We start from the raw sequence: 14,718 nt of genomic DNA, 5'->3' as shown, positions 1-14,718 counted from the left end.
GCTGCTTATTCCAGTGAGCTAAGAACGTCAGTCTGAATTAGGGAAAAATCTGTATTTAAGGATGTGATATTTGACCATTTCGAAGTGTACCCAGTGACCCAAACTAATATAACTTGATAGAATTCCTTAAGGGAATCACATTAATGAACAAATTAAGGCACCTAATAATTATTTTTAAGAAAAATGACATCTAAATTGCTCAAGACAGTTATTCTCATCCATAGGCAAAATATTTCCCCTACGTATTTTTTGCATTTTAGCATGCTAGGCAAATGAGTTTTCCTAATTAGAGTAAGATAACCGTAACCACTTTTTTTTTTCCCCGAATGGTGTAAATTAGCAAAGGAAAGTAAAAGGGGTTGACACTTGAGGGCCTGCCCTGTGCCAAGTATGAGGCTTTTAAACATTTTGTCTATTTAATTATCACAACGAGTACAATGAGTCTTATTCTCTCCACTTCATAAATTGAAAAACTGAGGCGCAGAGGACTTTAAAGCAACTCGCTGAAGGTAGCCTATCCGAGTTTGCCGCACTTGAAAGAGTAATAATCCTCATTCTACTGTATTATGGTTTCCTTAAATGGGGTCCTCCAACCTTCTTTGTCAGAATCTTCTGGGATGTTTGCTCATACTGCAGATTCCTTGGCCCCTGAGGGTGGGTCCTGGGATCCTGCATTGAGAAGAAGCTACCACGTCCTCCATGTGCATTCTGAAGTCCCAGAGCCCCTGTGCCAGGCCGTGGTGACCTCCTTTTGGTGATGTGACGAGCCGTGCCAGAAGAGTGCCTCCACTGCCTGTGGGGATGAGCAGTCCCTGTCACGCCTCTCGTGCAGGGCGCCCATTAGCAGCGCTCCTCTGGGTGGCTTCCTACTACTCACCCACTCCCGCGGCCTCCTGTTACTTGCGCTGAACTTAGCACGGCTCCTCGTTTGACAAGTCACTTCCAGGAGAGTTGAAATCGTTACACTGCCTAGGGATCATGTTCTAAAAAAGGTTGACCTTTCCGGTGCAAAATCATCAGATCCCAATACGTCAGGTCCTGCATTGTGCCTAACGTGGGTGGAATCTGCATTTTGTATTCTAACCTTGGCTCAAACCAAAAATTAAAAAACAAAATGAGAGAACTGCTTGCAGAAATGATTACTTTCAAAACACTGATAAATGTTTTTATTTTCCTTTCCAGCCCTCCTTTGCCACACTCCCTTGGTGACAGATTTTCTATAAGTCTGCCCCTAATGGCTTCTGACTTTCCCAGAAGTGAGATCAGCGGCCCCTTTCAGCTCTCACCCTGCCACTAAAGACAGGGTTTTGGAAGAGCCAGCAAGGTTCTGTGAGCCCCTTTTTCTCCTCTGCCTTTCTCTTTCTGCATTATTATCTTTTTCTCTCAGCTCCATGAAATTTCTCTTTTCATTCCCCAGCAGCCTGCTTTTGAGGGGCTAGTCCCAGCAAACGGAATAGGAGTTTGCTCGGATGAATGATGTGTGAAGGGGTGTGCTGACGATCCAGAGGGTGTCCTAAACCAGCTTGGATTTGTGTCCTGTTCTGGCAAAAGAGCATCCGTTTTTGTTTTGGTGTTCAGCTCATTCAAGTAAAGAAGGCATTTCCTCTCCTAAAAGGCAGAGGAAAAAAAAAAAAAAGGAAGAAAAAAAAGAAAGACAAAAAAAAATTTAATTTTAACCATTTGCTCCTCTGAAACTAAATATACACCCCCTTCCTCTGTCCTGATTGGACCACTTCAGTTGACAAGTGGACAGGAAAGGAAATATCCTGGACTTAACTGTAAATTAAGTCGCTCTTAATCCAGAAGAGCATTTGAGATTCTGTCCAAGTGTTCAATTTCCCAGGCCGCTGAGGTCTGTGAATTTCTTTTCCCAGCCTCCAGGCTGCTGCAGTACCAGTCAGCATAGCTAATGCAGATAGATCTCCTGCCTCTCCCTCTCCTCCTCCCTCTGCTTTGATTCGATATGAACAGCCTGGTAACTCCGATGCTGGGGAGAAATCTGACATAACTCTGCAGATGGCTAGGTTGCCATGAAGCACCTGGGGATTGTTCTTTAAGGAGAAGGTAACATTTATATGCTAATGATTTCTTCCCCGCTTCCCTCCTTGTTGCGTTTTTTCCAGGGCTGCCAGTTCCCAAGAAGAGCCCAAAGTCGGTAAGGACTTGTCAGTTACTTGGTGCTCGTTTTGGGGTGGGGGGGGGGTGCTGGTGGTGGGAGGGGACGCTATCTGGCTGGACTTAAATGTGTTTTACAGTGGGTGGAGGAGACAAAAAACCAGGGCTCGTTTTATTAAGTTCTGGGGATCCGTTTGGTATAGAAGGTATTGGGGTTTGTCTTTAACTGTCTAGTGATTTGCAGGCAGGCTGCGGGAGCCTGGATAAAGAATGCATGTTTGGAATCTTCTCTGTATAAATGCATCACAACTCTCATCCCAGTGGATGAGTTTCTTAGATGTTTTAATTTGATACAAACACTACTGTTTCTTTTGAGGGAAGGAAAAACCAAAAAACTCTACCTGCTTCCTGAGTAGCATTGCTCTCAGCTGGTGTTTCAAGCCATTCGCATGGGTAGATTCCCTCCCTCAGCTTTCTTTTGCACTGGGTGATGAATTATTTAAGGATTTTAAAGCCTGTAGGTTTATGGTAGAATTGCTCAGTCCTGTATATATGCCCATGCTCACATGGAAAATGCCCCAGCCCTGAGAATAAGACATTTCCTTGTTGTGGAAATATCCTTTGTTGTTTTGCCAGCTTTAGTGGTATTGTGCTGCAGGTATAGGAGTCTTTAAAAAAAAAAATCAATGTTATGCTGTCCTTTCTAATCTGGTTTCCCTGAAGATGCATTACCTAGTCGACATGTTCGCTAATAGCTTTGAGGCTCTAGCGTTTCGCTTGGTGGTGGTGAGCCTTTGCTCCCTGAGCACTGACAACAAATTAAAATGCTACTTAAATCCTCAAAATCTGGAACTCTGATGCCTGTGAAATTGATGTGGTGAAAGAAGCATCCAAAATCATTAACATTAAGATAAAGAGGGGTGTACTTCCTTGTGGCTTAGAGTATTGGGGGGAGGAGGAATTGACAACCTCTGCCATCCGGGAACGGAGAACTTTAAAACTTTGCAGCTTACAGTGCTGCAGCTGAATTCTTTCCACCTGTCTCGAAGCCTGGCAGCAAGAGGCAGAAGTTCATTCAGGAGATGAGAGAGGGAGCTTCCTGCATTTGTAAACCCTACTCCTAAGTTCTCCAAAGAGAAAAACCTGCAGTAATTGATTGCCGTGGCATGGTGCCATGGTGATGGGAACACGTGACTTCGGGACTGCTTCCCTTGTCATTTTGTGTTAATGTCCAGGCTGAGAAGTGCTGGTAGGTGTCTACATTGGAACCACAGAGATGCCAAAGCCTGTGTGTGTGTGCCTGTCTGTGTGTCTGTGTGTGTCTGTGTGTGTGTCTGTGTGTGTGTGTGTCTCCCCCTCCCAGGATCACAGTCAGAAACCTATTCAGCCTTCAGAAAAATAGAAGCACATCTGAGAGATGTGTCACATGAGCTTGAATTAGCAACAGTCATCCTTTTCTCTCCTGCAGCCCCAAGCATGCTACCTGAGGCATGGACTTATTTTACACCCTCCACATGGCAAGGAGTCTTGACCAGAAGCATATACTGAGGGGGGGGACAGTTTGGCACACACAGCATGACATCGGGTAGCAAGGTGTTCTGTTTCATTTTGCATCCCATTTCAACTTGCTGTGCAAAAAGATTTTTGTAGAGTCATTTGCATCTCTTCTCCCCCAAAGTGTGTTGGAATTCCCCATTGAACTCAAAGGGTATCAAACAGGTACAGAGCTTGCATTCACCAAGTCAGTTAAGAGAATTCCCCATGACTGTTTATTCTGGAGGAAGTCATGTCATGAACAAGCAGCAAACCAATTACTCAGGCTGCATTCCTAGGAAAAAAAGCTCTCTTAATTGCGTTGCCCACAATCTGCTGGCTCTTAATTACCACAAGCTAAGAGACTGGTGTGTTGCTGGGTTAGAAAAGAACCATCCCCCAGCTTGGGGCTTGTCCTTCGCTGGTTTCTCTGCCAGGACAGGGATGATGGCTTTCACAGCACTGCTGGCACACTCTGGCAGCTGCTGTACAAAAGTAGGGGGATATCAGCCGAGGTCTGCTGTTGCCAGTGGACCCTTGCGAACATCTGTGATCAGTGGGAGTTCTGCACAGGTGGGTTGAAAGCTGTTTCCCTTTCCCAGTTTGAAATTTGATGAGGTCCTGCTAGAGAGACAGTTGATGATGGGATTGTTCTGGTAGGGTCGGAGGGAATCCATGGGGAAGCTGGATGACGTGGTTCCGGAAAGTCATTCCTGTGATGACAGGCAGGGCCAGGTGGGCTACGGAATGAAACGCACACCGATTGTGCCTGGGTTGTGATACGCTGAGAGTTACCATTAGCTCTGAGATATACCGTTTGAACCCAGGACCATGTCTGTTCTTTATTCTTAGAGACTTCTGCAATTGTTGGCTTGCTCACGTGACTGACAGCTTCCTTTGCCCTCATATCTTTTTTTTTTCCTATAAAGGTTTTGAATAATTAAGTAGTTGGGTTTTTATTAGAACAGGACTTCTCTTTTTGATCTCGTTTCTCCTCCTGAATAGCCTCTATAACTTACTCTCAAGCAGCCATTTCACCTGCTAGATTTAGTGTACATGTTAAATTTATGGTTTAAATACTCAAGGGGGACAACGGCAGTGTCTTAGTAAAATTTAACTAATTTAATACCTGGACATCCATAGCATCAGGGATTTTTCTGCCAAATGGCAGAGACAAAAATAAGACGTATTTGCTGTCAGGTTTTGGCCTCACTGGGAAAATGGCTCGGTGGTCCACTTTAATCATCCTGACTGGAAACTGGTTTAACGGAGACTCTTGGTCGAGATCACACACAAGGATTTTGCGTATGAGCATTGTAAACTCTAAATACCACACCAAACCCTGAATTCTAGGTCAGTGTTCACCCAGGTTTTTTCACTAATTCATTTCCCAACTATTGCTTCCTTTGCTCCCTTCTTTCCTCTGTCCATTTGTCCATTTACCCATCCACCATATATCCATTCATCTATCCGTGCATTTCTCTTTTATCCACTCATCCATTCATCCTTCCATTCAGCAAGTTGGTGTTGAAAAACTACTAAGTGTCAGGTTTGGTGTGAGCCATTGGAAATGACATAATAAATAAGATGGTGCCCTTCTTCTTGGAGCTTATAAATGATTTATTGATTGCTCCTTTCAAAAAAAGGATTTATTGTCACAAATCACTAAAATTTTTTATGCATTTGTTCCATCAACAGATATTTATTGGGTATCTCCTGCATGCCAGACCCAGCGCTAGTATACAACAGGAACTAAAACAGAAAACATTCATGTCCTCATACAACTGGGGAAAGATAAATAGGCAGATCTGTACAGACCCTCCTCATGAGGCCTAAAGTATGATGAGCATATATATACTTTCAAAAGGTAACAAAGCAGAAATATAACATAAAACAAGTACTCACATAATAAAACTCATTCAGCTCTTAATGATAATAACTTAAGTGAAGTAGTCATCCAAAGACATAAAAAGCTATAAAAAAATTGAATTAGATACTGTGACAGAGCTATGGAATTCTTCCAAGTTCCCCAGCAGCCTACGCAGCATAGGTAACCACATTATTTACTTAGCTTTTATTTTCAGATCAAAAAAAAAAAGCATAACGTTTTCACTAAGGACACAGTGTTTTCCGAGTTCCTAAAAAAGTTCTCACAGGGACTTCCCTGGTGGTCCAGTGGTAAAGAACCCACCTACCAGTGCGGGGGACCCAGGTTTGATCCCTGGTTGGGGAACTCAGATCCCACATGCCGCGGGGCGGCTGGGCCCGCGAGCCACATCTACTGAGCTCGTGCGCCTCAACTAGAGAGCCGTGTGCTCCAAACTACAGAGCCTATGCACTCTGGAGCCTGTGCGCCACAACTAGAGAAGAAAGAACCCGCACGCTACAACTAGAGAGAAGCCCGCGTGCCCCAATGAAGAGCCTGTATGCCACGACTAAGACCCGATGCAGCCAAATAAATTAACACTTTAAAAAAAAAAAGAGCTCTCACATAAAGTTTTCACATAGGGGACACCAAGTGATGGGCAAGGAAGTGTCCTCAGCAAATGCAGCAAGCTGAAAGGTAGCAACAGTGACAGGTTTCTGTTCCATGGTCCTCTGTCCCTTTCCCGCAGAAGGGATGCTAAGGACATAGCTGACAGCTAGTCATTAAGAAATACGAGGGAGAGATCTTAGACAATGTGCACAGTAAGTGACCCCGGCCTGAATCATCCTGAATGCTGCCTCTTTCTCAAACTCTCCTGGTGGCTTTAGCACCCCAATGCCACTTGTCCCAGATCCAGGGCATAGCAGAACCCACCAAAGCTCCAAGCTACAAGGAAGCAGTGAGAGTAGTAGATGGGAGAAGGCCTAGGGTTACTTAAGTAAGTCTCCTTGCCTCTCGTTGCTCACAGCAGCTCATACCCTCAGCCCTTTGGAGCCTTAAAAAATAGAATTTTCTGTTGTATTAGAGTCCATTAAAACATTCAGTATGAACTGAAATTCATTTTCATATCCAATCAGAACTTTCCTTTTCTTCTCCATTAACTCCTCTTTCTTGCCTTTTGGAAGAAATCATTTGACTTAGACCCATAAATGATAAAAGAAAGAGACAAAAAGAAGGACCATCCTCTGCTTTGGCTTGCATTTAGACTGATTTTCGTGCAACCTTTAATGACATTGGCCTGATACCTCATCAGCACTTGTAGTTTTTCCTGTTGTCCATGTAAATCGCTGCAGTGGCCTTCAGTCTTGGCAGATACATGAACTGTAAATAATTTTGCCTAAAAAATGGATTGATTTGTCATTTTTAAGCCACATGAATTCTTTTCATCATTTAAGCTAAGTGCTGTCTGTATTCATTTGCTCTTCCGAGCAAATATTTTCAGCTCACTTTATAAGTACCTCCGTTTTGAAATCATTCTGTGAAATACTAATGAGCTGACTTTTTTCCCCATTTCCATTTATAAAATCCATTGCATCTTCCCACTTTCTCTGGCCTGTCAGTAATAAGGAAATCATTTGTTTTAGGAAGGTTGGTGCAGTTTTGTTTTACATGGTCTTATGACACAAGTTCACAGCCAGATGTGGCCAAGGATTTCTGTGGAGTTTTCAAAATTGAAATCGTTTCTTTTTTCCTAGTTGGCCCTGATTTGATACTCAGAAGTAAAAATCTTGCTTCAAAAATATCCACATAGTGACAACAGCTAGTGTTGGAGACATTCAACTCGATATATGGTCCTCCTTTCCAAGCGTTATTCAAGCTGGAGGTGGATAGTTGTGTTTCTGAGAACTCCTCCTCCTCCCCCTTCCCCTTCCCCCTTCCCCTTCCCCCTTCCCCTTCCCCCTTCCCCTTCCCCCTTCCCCTTCCCCCTTCCCCTTCCCCTTTCTGCCTTCCCCCTTCCCCCTTCCTCCTTTCCCTTTCCCCCTTCCCCTTTCCCCTTCCCCCTTCCTCCTTCCCTTCCCCCTTCCTCCTTCCCCCTTCCGCCTTCCCCTTCCCCCTCCCCTTCCTCCTTCCCTTCCCCCTTCCCCCTTCCCCTTTCCCCTTTCCCTTCCCCCTTCCCCCCCTTTCCCCTTTCCCCTTCCCCCTTCCTCCTTTCCCTTTCCCCCTTCCCCTTTCCCCCTCCCTCTTCCTCCTTCCCTTCCCCCTTCCCCCTTCCCCTTCCCCCTTCCTCCTTTCCCTTTCCCCTTGCCCCTTTCCTCCTTCCCCTTCCCCTTCCCCCTTCCCCTTCCCCCTTTCCTCCTTCTCCCTTCCCCCTTCCCCCTTCCCTCTTCCCCTTTCCCTTCCCCCTTCCCCTTTCCCCTTTCCCCCTTCCCCCTTCCCCTTTCCCCTTTCCCCCTTCCCCCTTCCCCTTCCCCCTTTCCTCCTTCTCCCTTCCCCCTTCCCCCTTCCCTCTTCCCCTTTCCCTTCCCCCTTCCCCTTTCCCCTTTCCCCCTTCCCCCTTCCCCTTTCCCTTTCCCTTCCCCCTTCCCCCTCCCCTTTCCCCTTCCCCTTCCCTCTTTCCTCCTTCTCCCTTCCCCCTTCCCCTTCCCCTTTCCCCCTTCCCCTTCTCCCTTCCCCCTTCCCCTTCCACCTTCCCCCTTCCCCTTTCCCTTCCCCCTTCCCCTTTCCCCTTTCCCCTTTCCCCTTTCCCTTTCCCCTTCCCCCTTCCCCCTTCCCCTTTCCCCTTCCCCCTTCCCCTTCCCCTTTCCCCTTCCCCCTTCCCCTTCCCCTTTCCCCTTTCCTCCTTCCCCCTTCCCCCTTCCCCTTCCCCCTTCCCCCTTCCCCTTTCCCCCTCCCCCTTCCTCCTTCTCCCTTCCCCTTTCCCCCTCCCCCTTCCCCCTTCCCCTTCCCCTTTCCCTTCCCCCTCCCCCCTCCCCCCTTTCCTCTTTTCTTACTCCTCCTCTCCCCCATGCAGCCTTTCAGCAATGCCTATCAAATCTGGCACCAAAATATCTTTTGACTTTACTTGTCCCTCCCCCTTGTCATAGCTTTTCCCCTTGTATAAGCCACCCTGGGTCCCTCATCTGGTCTGCACAGTAGCTTCCTGACTGGCTCTCTGCTTTTGCTCCCACCCACATCAACCTATTCTCTAGACAGTAGCCAGACCAAACTTTCTGGAAATAAGTTGGCTCCTGGCACATCCGTGCTTTAAATTCACTAATGGATTCCTCCTCCCCAGAACTAAGAGTGAAACCCAAACTCCTTAAAGTAGCCCACAAGGCCCTTGCATTATTTGGTCTCCAAGTTCCTCTCAAGCCACGCCACCCCCTGCTGTGCCACACGAGCTACCTCTCTGCTCTCCAAACAGGCCAAGCTCACTTTTGCTTTGCAGACTTGGCACATGCTGTTTCCATTAATGGAATGTTCTTCCAGAGGCTTCTCCCTATTACTAACCTTAAGGACACTGCAGTGTGTTGCCATCAGTCTGTCATTATTATTTGATTAATATTCCATCTCCACACATACACACACCTAGATACATAGGTACAAATTCTCAGGTACTATCTCTTTCTTACTTACACATTGTATTTTTCAGAATCTGGCTCATAGCAGGTGATCAGTGTGTATTTATTGGATGAGGGAATAAATGTATTGCAGGTTACTTAAGAGGGGCCATTCTGGATGTGCTATCATTGATGGATTGCGCCAGCCATGTTCTTAGCATGCATAGAATTACTTTAACAGACTTGAAAGTGTATCTTTATTAATGCTTATTTGAGGGCCAGTTTCTCACCTAGAAAAATGAGGTGAGAGACAATCACATTTGGTGCAAGTCGGATCCTGTGTTCAGCAGTGAATTTGTCCTCATGGCCCAAGTGTTCTGGGAGGGAATCCAGACTGCTGCAAAGGCATATGAGGTGACTTTTAAGTTGAGAGCTATATAAACATGGCTTTCCTCCTGGACAGTTCTGGACCCTAACCAAATAAAAGATAATGTCATATCTAATTAACGTGTTCTCAGAAAATAAAAAGGTATATTTTGAACTTTTCTACACACACAGAACATAGCTTCAAAAAGCTTAGGTGCCAGGATACTAAATACAGAATGCATTTTCAAATTAAGTCATTTTCATAATTGAACTTGAGAGGAAACATAAAGCGAGGTTAAATCTTATCAGGGAAAAATCCAGAAAGTTTCCGGATGCTCATATGTTTGGCCCGTGAGGGTGGGTTAGAACATGCGTTTAGCGATGGGTTAGCGCTGGCCTAGTGTTCAGAGCATGTTCTCAGGATGCTGCTGTACTTTTATTTTCCAGATTTAGGAGCAAAGTTTAGATGGCATTCAAAGGGGATGCAGAGGTGCAGTTTGATGGAGAGGCAGTTTTGTAGACTCTGTCCAGACTGTATCCGTCATTTTGTGATAAATTGGACCTAAATGCATCCTTTATGGGGAAGGTGAGAAAAGGGGATAAAAGTTCTTAAATGGCCCAAGCCGTTTCTGGTAAACTTCATTTGCACCCTCTGGTTATGGCGAAGCTGTCTCTTCATTTAAACTTGAGATTTCCAGGTCCTCGGTGTCAGATTTGTTACACTGGGACAGCCATCGAAGGGTCTTGGAAACCCCTGAGGTGACGTACAGAGTCTGTGTGCATGCATTTGTGGGCGTGTCTGTAGAAGCACCTGTGCATTCGCTGCTGGAGAAAGGTCCAGACTCTCTCAGTGGGACAGGGTTGCCGGTAAGGTGTTTCTCTCCTGTTCAGGAAGAGGCAGTGATTGGAAGAGGTTACATTTCAAGAGGTTACCGAGTATCCCCAGGAAAGGAAGAAGAAGAAGATTGTGCGGTTGCCCTCAGGTAATCCCGCAGTGCGGCTCACAGGGTCCTCGTGAGGCTTTGTGAAGAGGAACCTCTACACGAAGGAGACTGGAGCTTCCACGGTCAGAGACTGACTCTAACCATGAAATGAACTTAGTGTCAATGGACTGACCCCACATCTAGCATTTGCTACTCATCTGAAAAACCAGGCGAGGGTGGTCATTTGAAGAGAGGGATGAAACTCTCATGGTTAATCCAGAGGCCCTTCATCTATTGAATTATTTGCTTTCACTTTTAAAATATCTTCTTCCTGCCCTTCCAAGAGGAGAGCGGACACAAAACACTACCAAAATGTAAAAAATAGAAAGTAACAGTCCCATTAATTCTCCTTACCAAGGTTCATTTCTAAATGAAAACAGCTTTACATTTGGTCTTGATTATAAAAAACATTCTCTGTACATTATAGAAATAAGAAGTAGGCAGTACAGGAAAGTATAAGAGGGAGAAAACCCACCCAGAGCCCATCTTTTTTTCTATTTATGCTGAGGTGTGTACACTACACATGCTTGTTTATAATGGAGACCCTTACAAAGACCACGGTGAAGAGGAAGACAAATTCCCACGCTCGTGCAAAAGGGAATGGGGATTGTATCCTTCGTTAATGTCTTTCTGACTCTGAAAATCTTCAGCATGTCTCCAGGGGAAGCAAGAAGGCAGGTTTTGACCTTCTTAGGGAATAGAAAGGGGATAGCTGGCCCTGAGAGCCGAATTCACTTTGGAGAGGACCCTGTTGGAAGTTGGCAGAACCAGGTTCTGTCCCAAGTCTTCGGAATGCGGATCCATCCAAGGCTGAGCGGAGCCCTTGATCCTCAAAAGGGAACGCTGTGATGTGGGGTAATGGAGATGGTTGTCCCTGTCCAAACATCAGTGTGTTTTCCTGACCTCTTCACCCAGAGTATGCTGTCCCCTTGAGTCTGAGTGAATTAAGCCCCTCATATAGCTGGTTCCCAAAACCTCTTTGCTAGTTTAGAATATGGTCCTCACATCTCTCCCGCAGGCACATCAAGTATAATTTTAAAGAGTCTATCTTACCTTCATGAAATACATGCCCAATTTTCGACTTTGAATCCTTGCTAAAACCTATCTTCAGATCTGTGATCTGAACAGTCAAGGGAAAATGAAGTTTTTGTCCTCCTTGGCCTTACTTCAATGCTTACTTCAAAGCAAGGACTGGAAGGGAAGGAGTAGAGGGACCTGAGAAGTAAATGAACGGGACCTTGGAAATTTCCACGGAGATGTGAATGGAAGATGGAGGCTACCTGGGGGAGAGAATAAGGAAGAATGGTATGATAGGACTGATTGCAAGACTGAGGGCAAGATTTTGACGCTATAAAGAGCTTTAGGGAACTAGAATGTCTAGGTCAGAGATCTTATATGCTACTCAAAAATCATAAGCTATACAGGATCTATAAGACAGGCCGGAGATGTCCCTTTACAATGCTCTGAAGCAGTTAAGTGTAGTGACATGGTGTCTGTTGTGTGAGAGACAGGACTCCAGGATTTTTCTTTTGAATGGGGGGAACTAAACACCTGGGCTTACCACATCTTTCATTGGAGAAAATAAGAGCTGAAATTATTTTATTTCCCATGCAGTATTTTTCCTCCGACTAGATTTTGCTGTTGATTCAATGGCCCTTCCAACAAAGAGCATCTCCTAAAATGGGAAGGGTCTTTAGCTGAGCAGAATTTAAGGAGCAGGAACCTCCTACTTATTCTACCGAAATTGAAATGAAATTCTTTGCCTTTGACTACTACTCGGAGTTTGGACAAGTTGCAAATCTAAGAAGGCTGACCCCCCGAGGTCAACCCATATATACAGTTGGATCTTGGTTTTCAACCAACAGTAGTATCAGGAGATCAAGAGGTGTAATGCGATGTCTGCAAAACTGATTCACTAAGAATTATGAAAGCTCTTCAGATAATAGTTTTTTATATACTTGTAAGTACAAGTGCACACATAATGCTAGGCATGATTTTTTAAAGATCTGATCCATGTTTCTTACAGGCTAGCAGGACTGATGGTAAATCCTTAGCAAGAAGTTGGGTATTTTACTACTGAAAAAGGGAAAATGTGGAGTCCCAAGGAGCATTTTTAGCCCTGATCCTATTTCTTCTGGATATTCTAGCTTTCCACTTGAACCACGCATGGTATTCTGTGTCACATGTTTGGTTTAAAAATGAAGATGTTAAAACGAGTACATTTCATAATAAATGAGCCCAGTGACTTAGCTGAGAACCTGTGATGAAAATTGGATTTGTTTTCTGCTCCAACCCTGAAAGCGGTATGGTTTACCATGACGTCCTTCTGTCTGGTCCACCCCTCTATCTGTCTGCCAGTCCCCAGCAGATTTACCTGCATTCAGCATGAGCCGAAGGTGGAAGCCAAAATGTTGTTGATAAATTTATGTATGTGTGCGCAGAAGTGCTGAACAAAACCAAGCTGATGGAAAACACCCACTCCGGGAACCAATAATAATCTCTTCTTGCCCCTCTCACTCGCTTCCTTTCAGCAACCACTGGAAAGAAAAGACAGCCAGAATAGCTCCCAGCACAGCGCTGCCAGCCACCGAAGCCTGCACACAGCCTCTCCCGGCCACGGCACACAGGTGCTACCCGAGTTCCCACCCGCCGAGGCCCCGGCTCCAGACCAGACTGACAGCTCTGGGCAGAAAAAACCAGATCCCTTTAAAATCTGGGCCCAGTCCAGGAGCATGTATGAAAACCGACGTGAGTAGCACCCTGGCTCCTGTCTTCCCTGGACTCCGCCGCAGGGCTCCAACTCTCTTCTTGAGGCTTATTGAGAATAGATTGTCAGTGTGTGAACAGGAGAGAGGTGGATCCAGGTGAGAGGTGACAGCATCTCAGAGCAGTGATAGAATCTGCTGGATATTCACTGAGGCCCCGTTACGTCTTCTGTTTGGGCAGGTGGGGTAGTCACGGATGGTCCTCAGATGAAGGGCCTGGGTAAAATGGATTTATTTTTCCTCTCCATTAAAAGAAGTGGCCAAAAAAAAAAACAAAAAGAAGTGGCCGATAAGTGCTGCTGCCCCGTTAATTCTTCCCTACATGGAGATGGTGGCCTCCTCTGAGCTCCTGTCTCGTGAAGCAGCTCGGATATACAATAGAACATAAATACGATTGGTTTGGATTGCAGGAGTGATGAGAAGAAATTAAATGCTTTCTTAGTGGTCTCGGTTTTTAAGAATACTGGTAATTTTTTTAAAACGTTATCAGTCTTTCTAAACATTCCCCTTAAAAAGAAAAAAAAAGAGTAGTGAGTGGTTTGTGTTTTAATCATTTATACTGTGGTTAAGTATGTTCTTTTAGCTTCACCTTTTTGAAAAATATGACCTAGTGATGTCATACATAGTACCTTTTGGGCTGTTATAAACCGGGTAATCCCTTCACATTTAATGTTTTACTTTTTATTATGAAATGATTTCCAAAAACTATTCACTGTAAACAGTATTCACTTATCTTACTGTTACCAATCAGAGTTCCTAAAATGCTTTCATCTTAGGGGATACAAATGGGCCATTTTCGTTTGTTTGTTTTGGCGGTTGCTCTCACTGACCTTTTCTTCTGAGTATGATTGGTTGGGATGAAGCATCTATGAAGAACATGCACTTCATTTTCCCTTTTTGTCATAGGATAGGAGAGAATGATTAACGAGGGAGGAGGCCGGGTTTACTGAAGGGTCAGATTCAAACTGGAAGAGAGAAGACAAGCATTCTGCCTTTTCTCTTGGTCCCCAGCCCCCTCAGCACAGGTTTCATTTGGAGCCACACCTGTGGTTCTCTTAGCAAAGCCCCGTGGAGGGCCGAGGCATGGGGGGTGGGGTGGGGGAGTGGGGGGGGCACTGCAGCCACCCACCCACCCCCTTGGACTTGGCTGTGAAGCATTTTACTTGCTGGCTGGAGCCACTCCTCTGTGACCCAAACCAAACAGGGGAGTGAGAACAGCATCCCTGCCTGAGAAGGAAAGTGGCCCACACTGCTGGGTGCAAGTCAGCACTTAGGAGGCACGAGGCATGACTGGAGTCTTGGTGATGATCAAGTTTTAGAAGTCACTGAGGCTCCCTCTTTGCTTTTCCTCTTCAAGGAAGAGAAATCATTGCCTTCTTACTACCATAGTGCGTGGAATTAAGTAGGCTGTTTGACTAAGGCTTCACTGTGCTGGCAAAAGCCTGATAACTTGAGAAGGGTTTATTTAGTCCCTGGACTAGAAAGACCCCTGAGTACACCTCACTCCGGGCCAGAGGAAATGAAGTTCCATTTGGAACATCCCTTGTAAG

The 14,718-nt window shown here is 45.4% G+C and overlaps 1 protein-coding gene across 20 annotated transcripts in view; it reads left to right on the top strand.

Annotated features, from left to right (window-relative positions):
- The window catches only part of MAGI1 (membrane associated guanylate kinase, WW and PDZ domain containing 1), a 618,838-nt gene that overhangs the window by 569,498 nt on the left and 34,622 nt on the right, over nt 1-14,718 (top strand). For all 20 annotated transcript variants that reach the window (XM_079934992.1, XM_079935000.1, XM_079935007.1 and 17 more), the window contains 2 exons: nt 2,124-2,155; nt 12,935-13,151. In XM_079934992.1, coding sequence (XP_079791118.1) covers nt 2,124-2,155; nt 12,935-13,151 — 249 coding nt within the window. The remainder of the gene's footprint in view (nt 1-2,123; nt 2,156-12,934; nt 13,152-14,718) is intronic.

The sequence above is a fragment of the Stenella coeruleoalba genome (assembly GCF_951394435.1).
Source record: "Stenella coeruleoalba genome assembly, chromosome: 10".
NCBI classification, from domain to species: domain Eukaryota; kingdom Metazoa; phylum Chordata; class Mammalia; order Artiodactyla; family Delphinidae; genus Stenella; species Stenella coeruleoalba.
The sequence above is the reverse complement of the archived record's forward strand: the minus strand, read 5'-3'. Positions and strand labels throughout refer to the sequence as shown.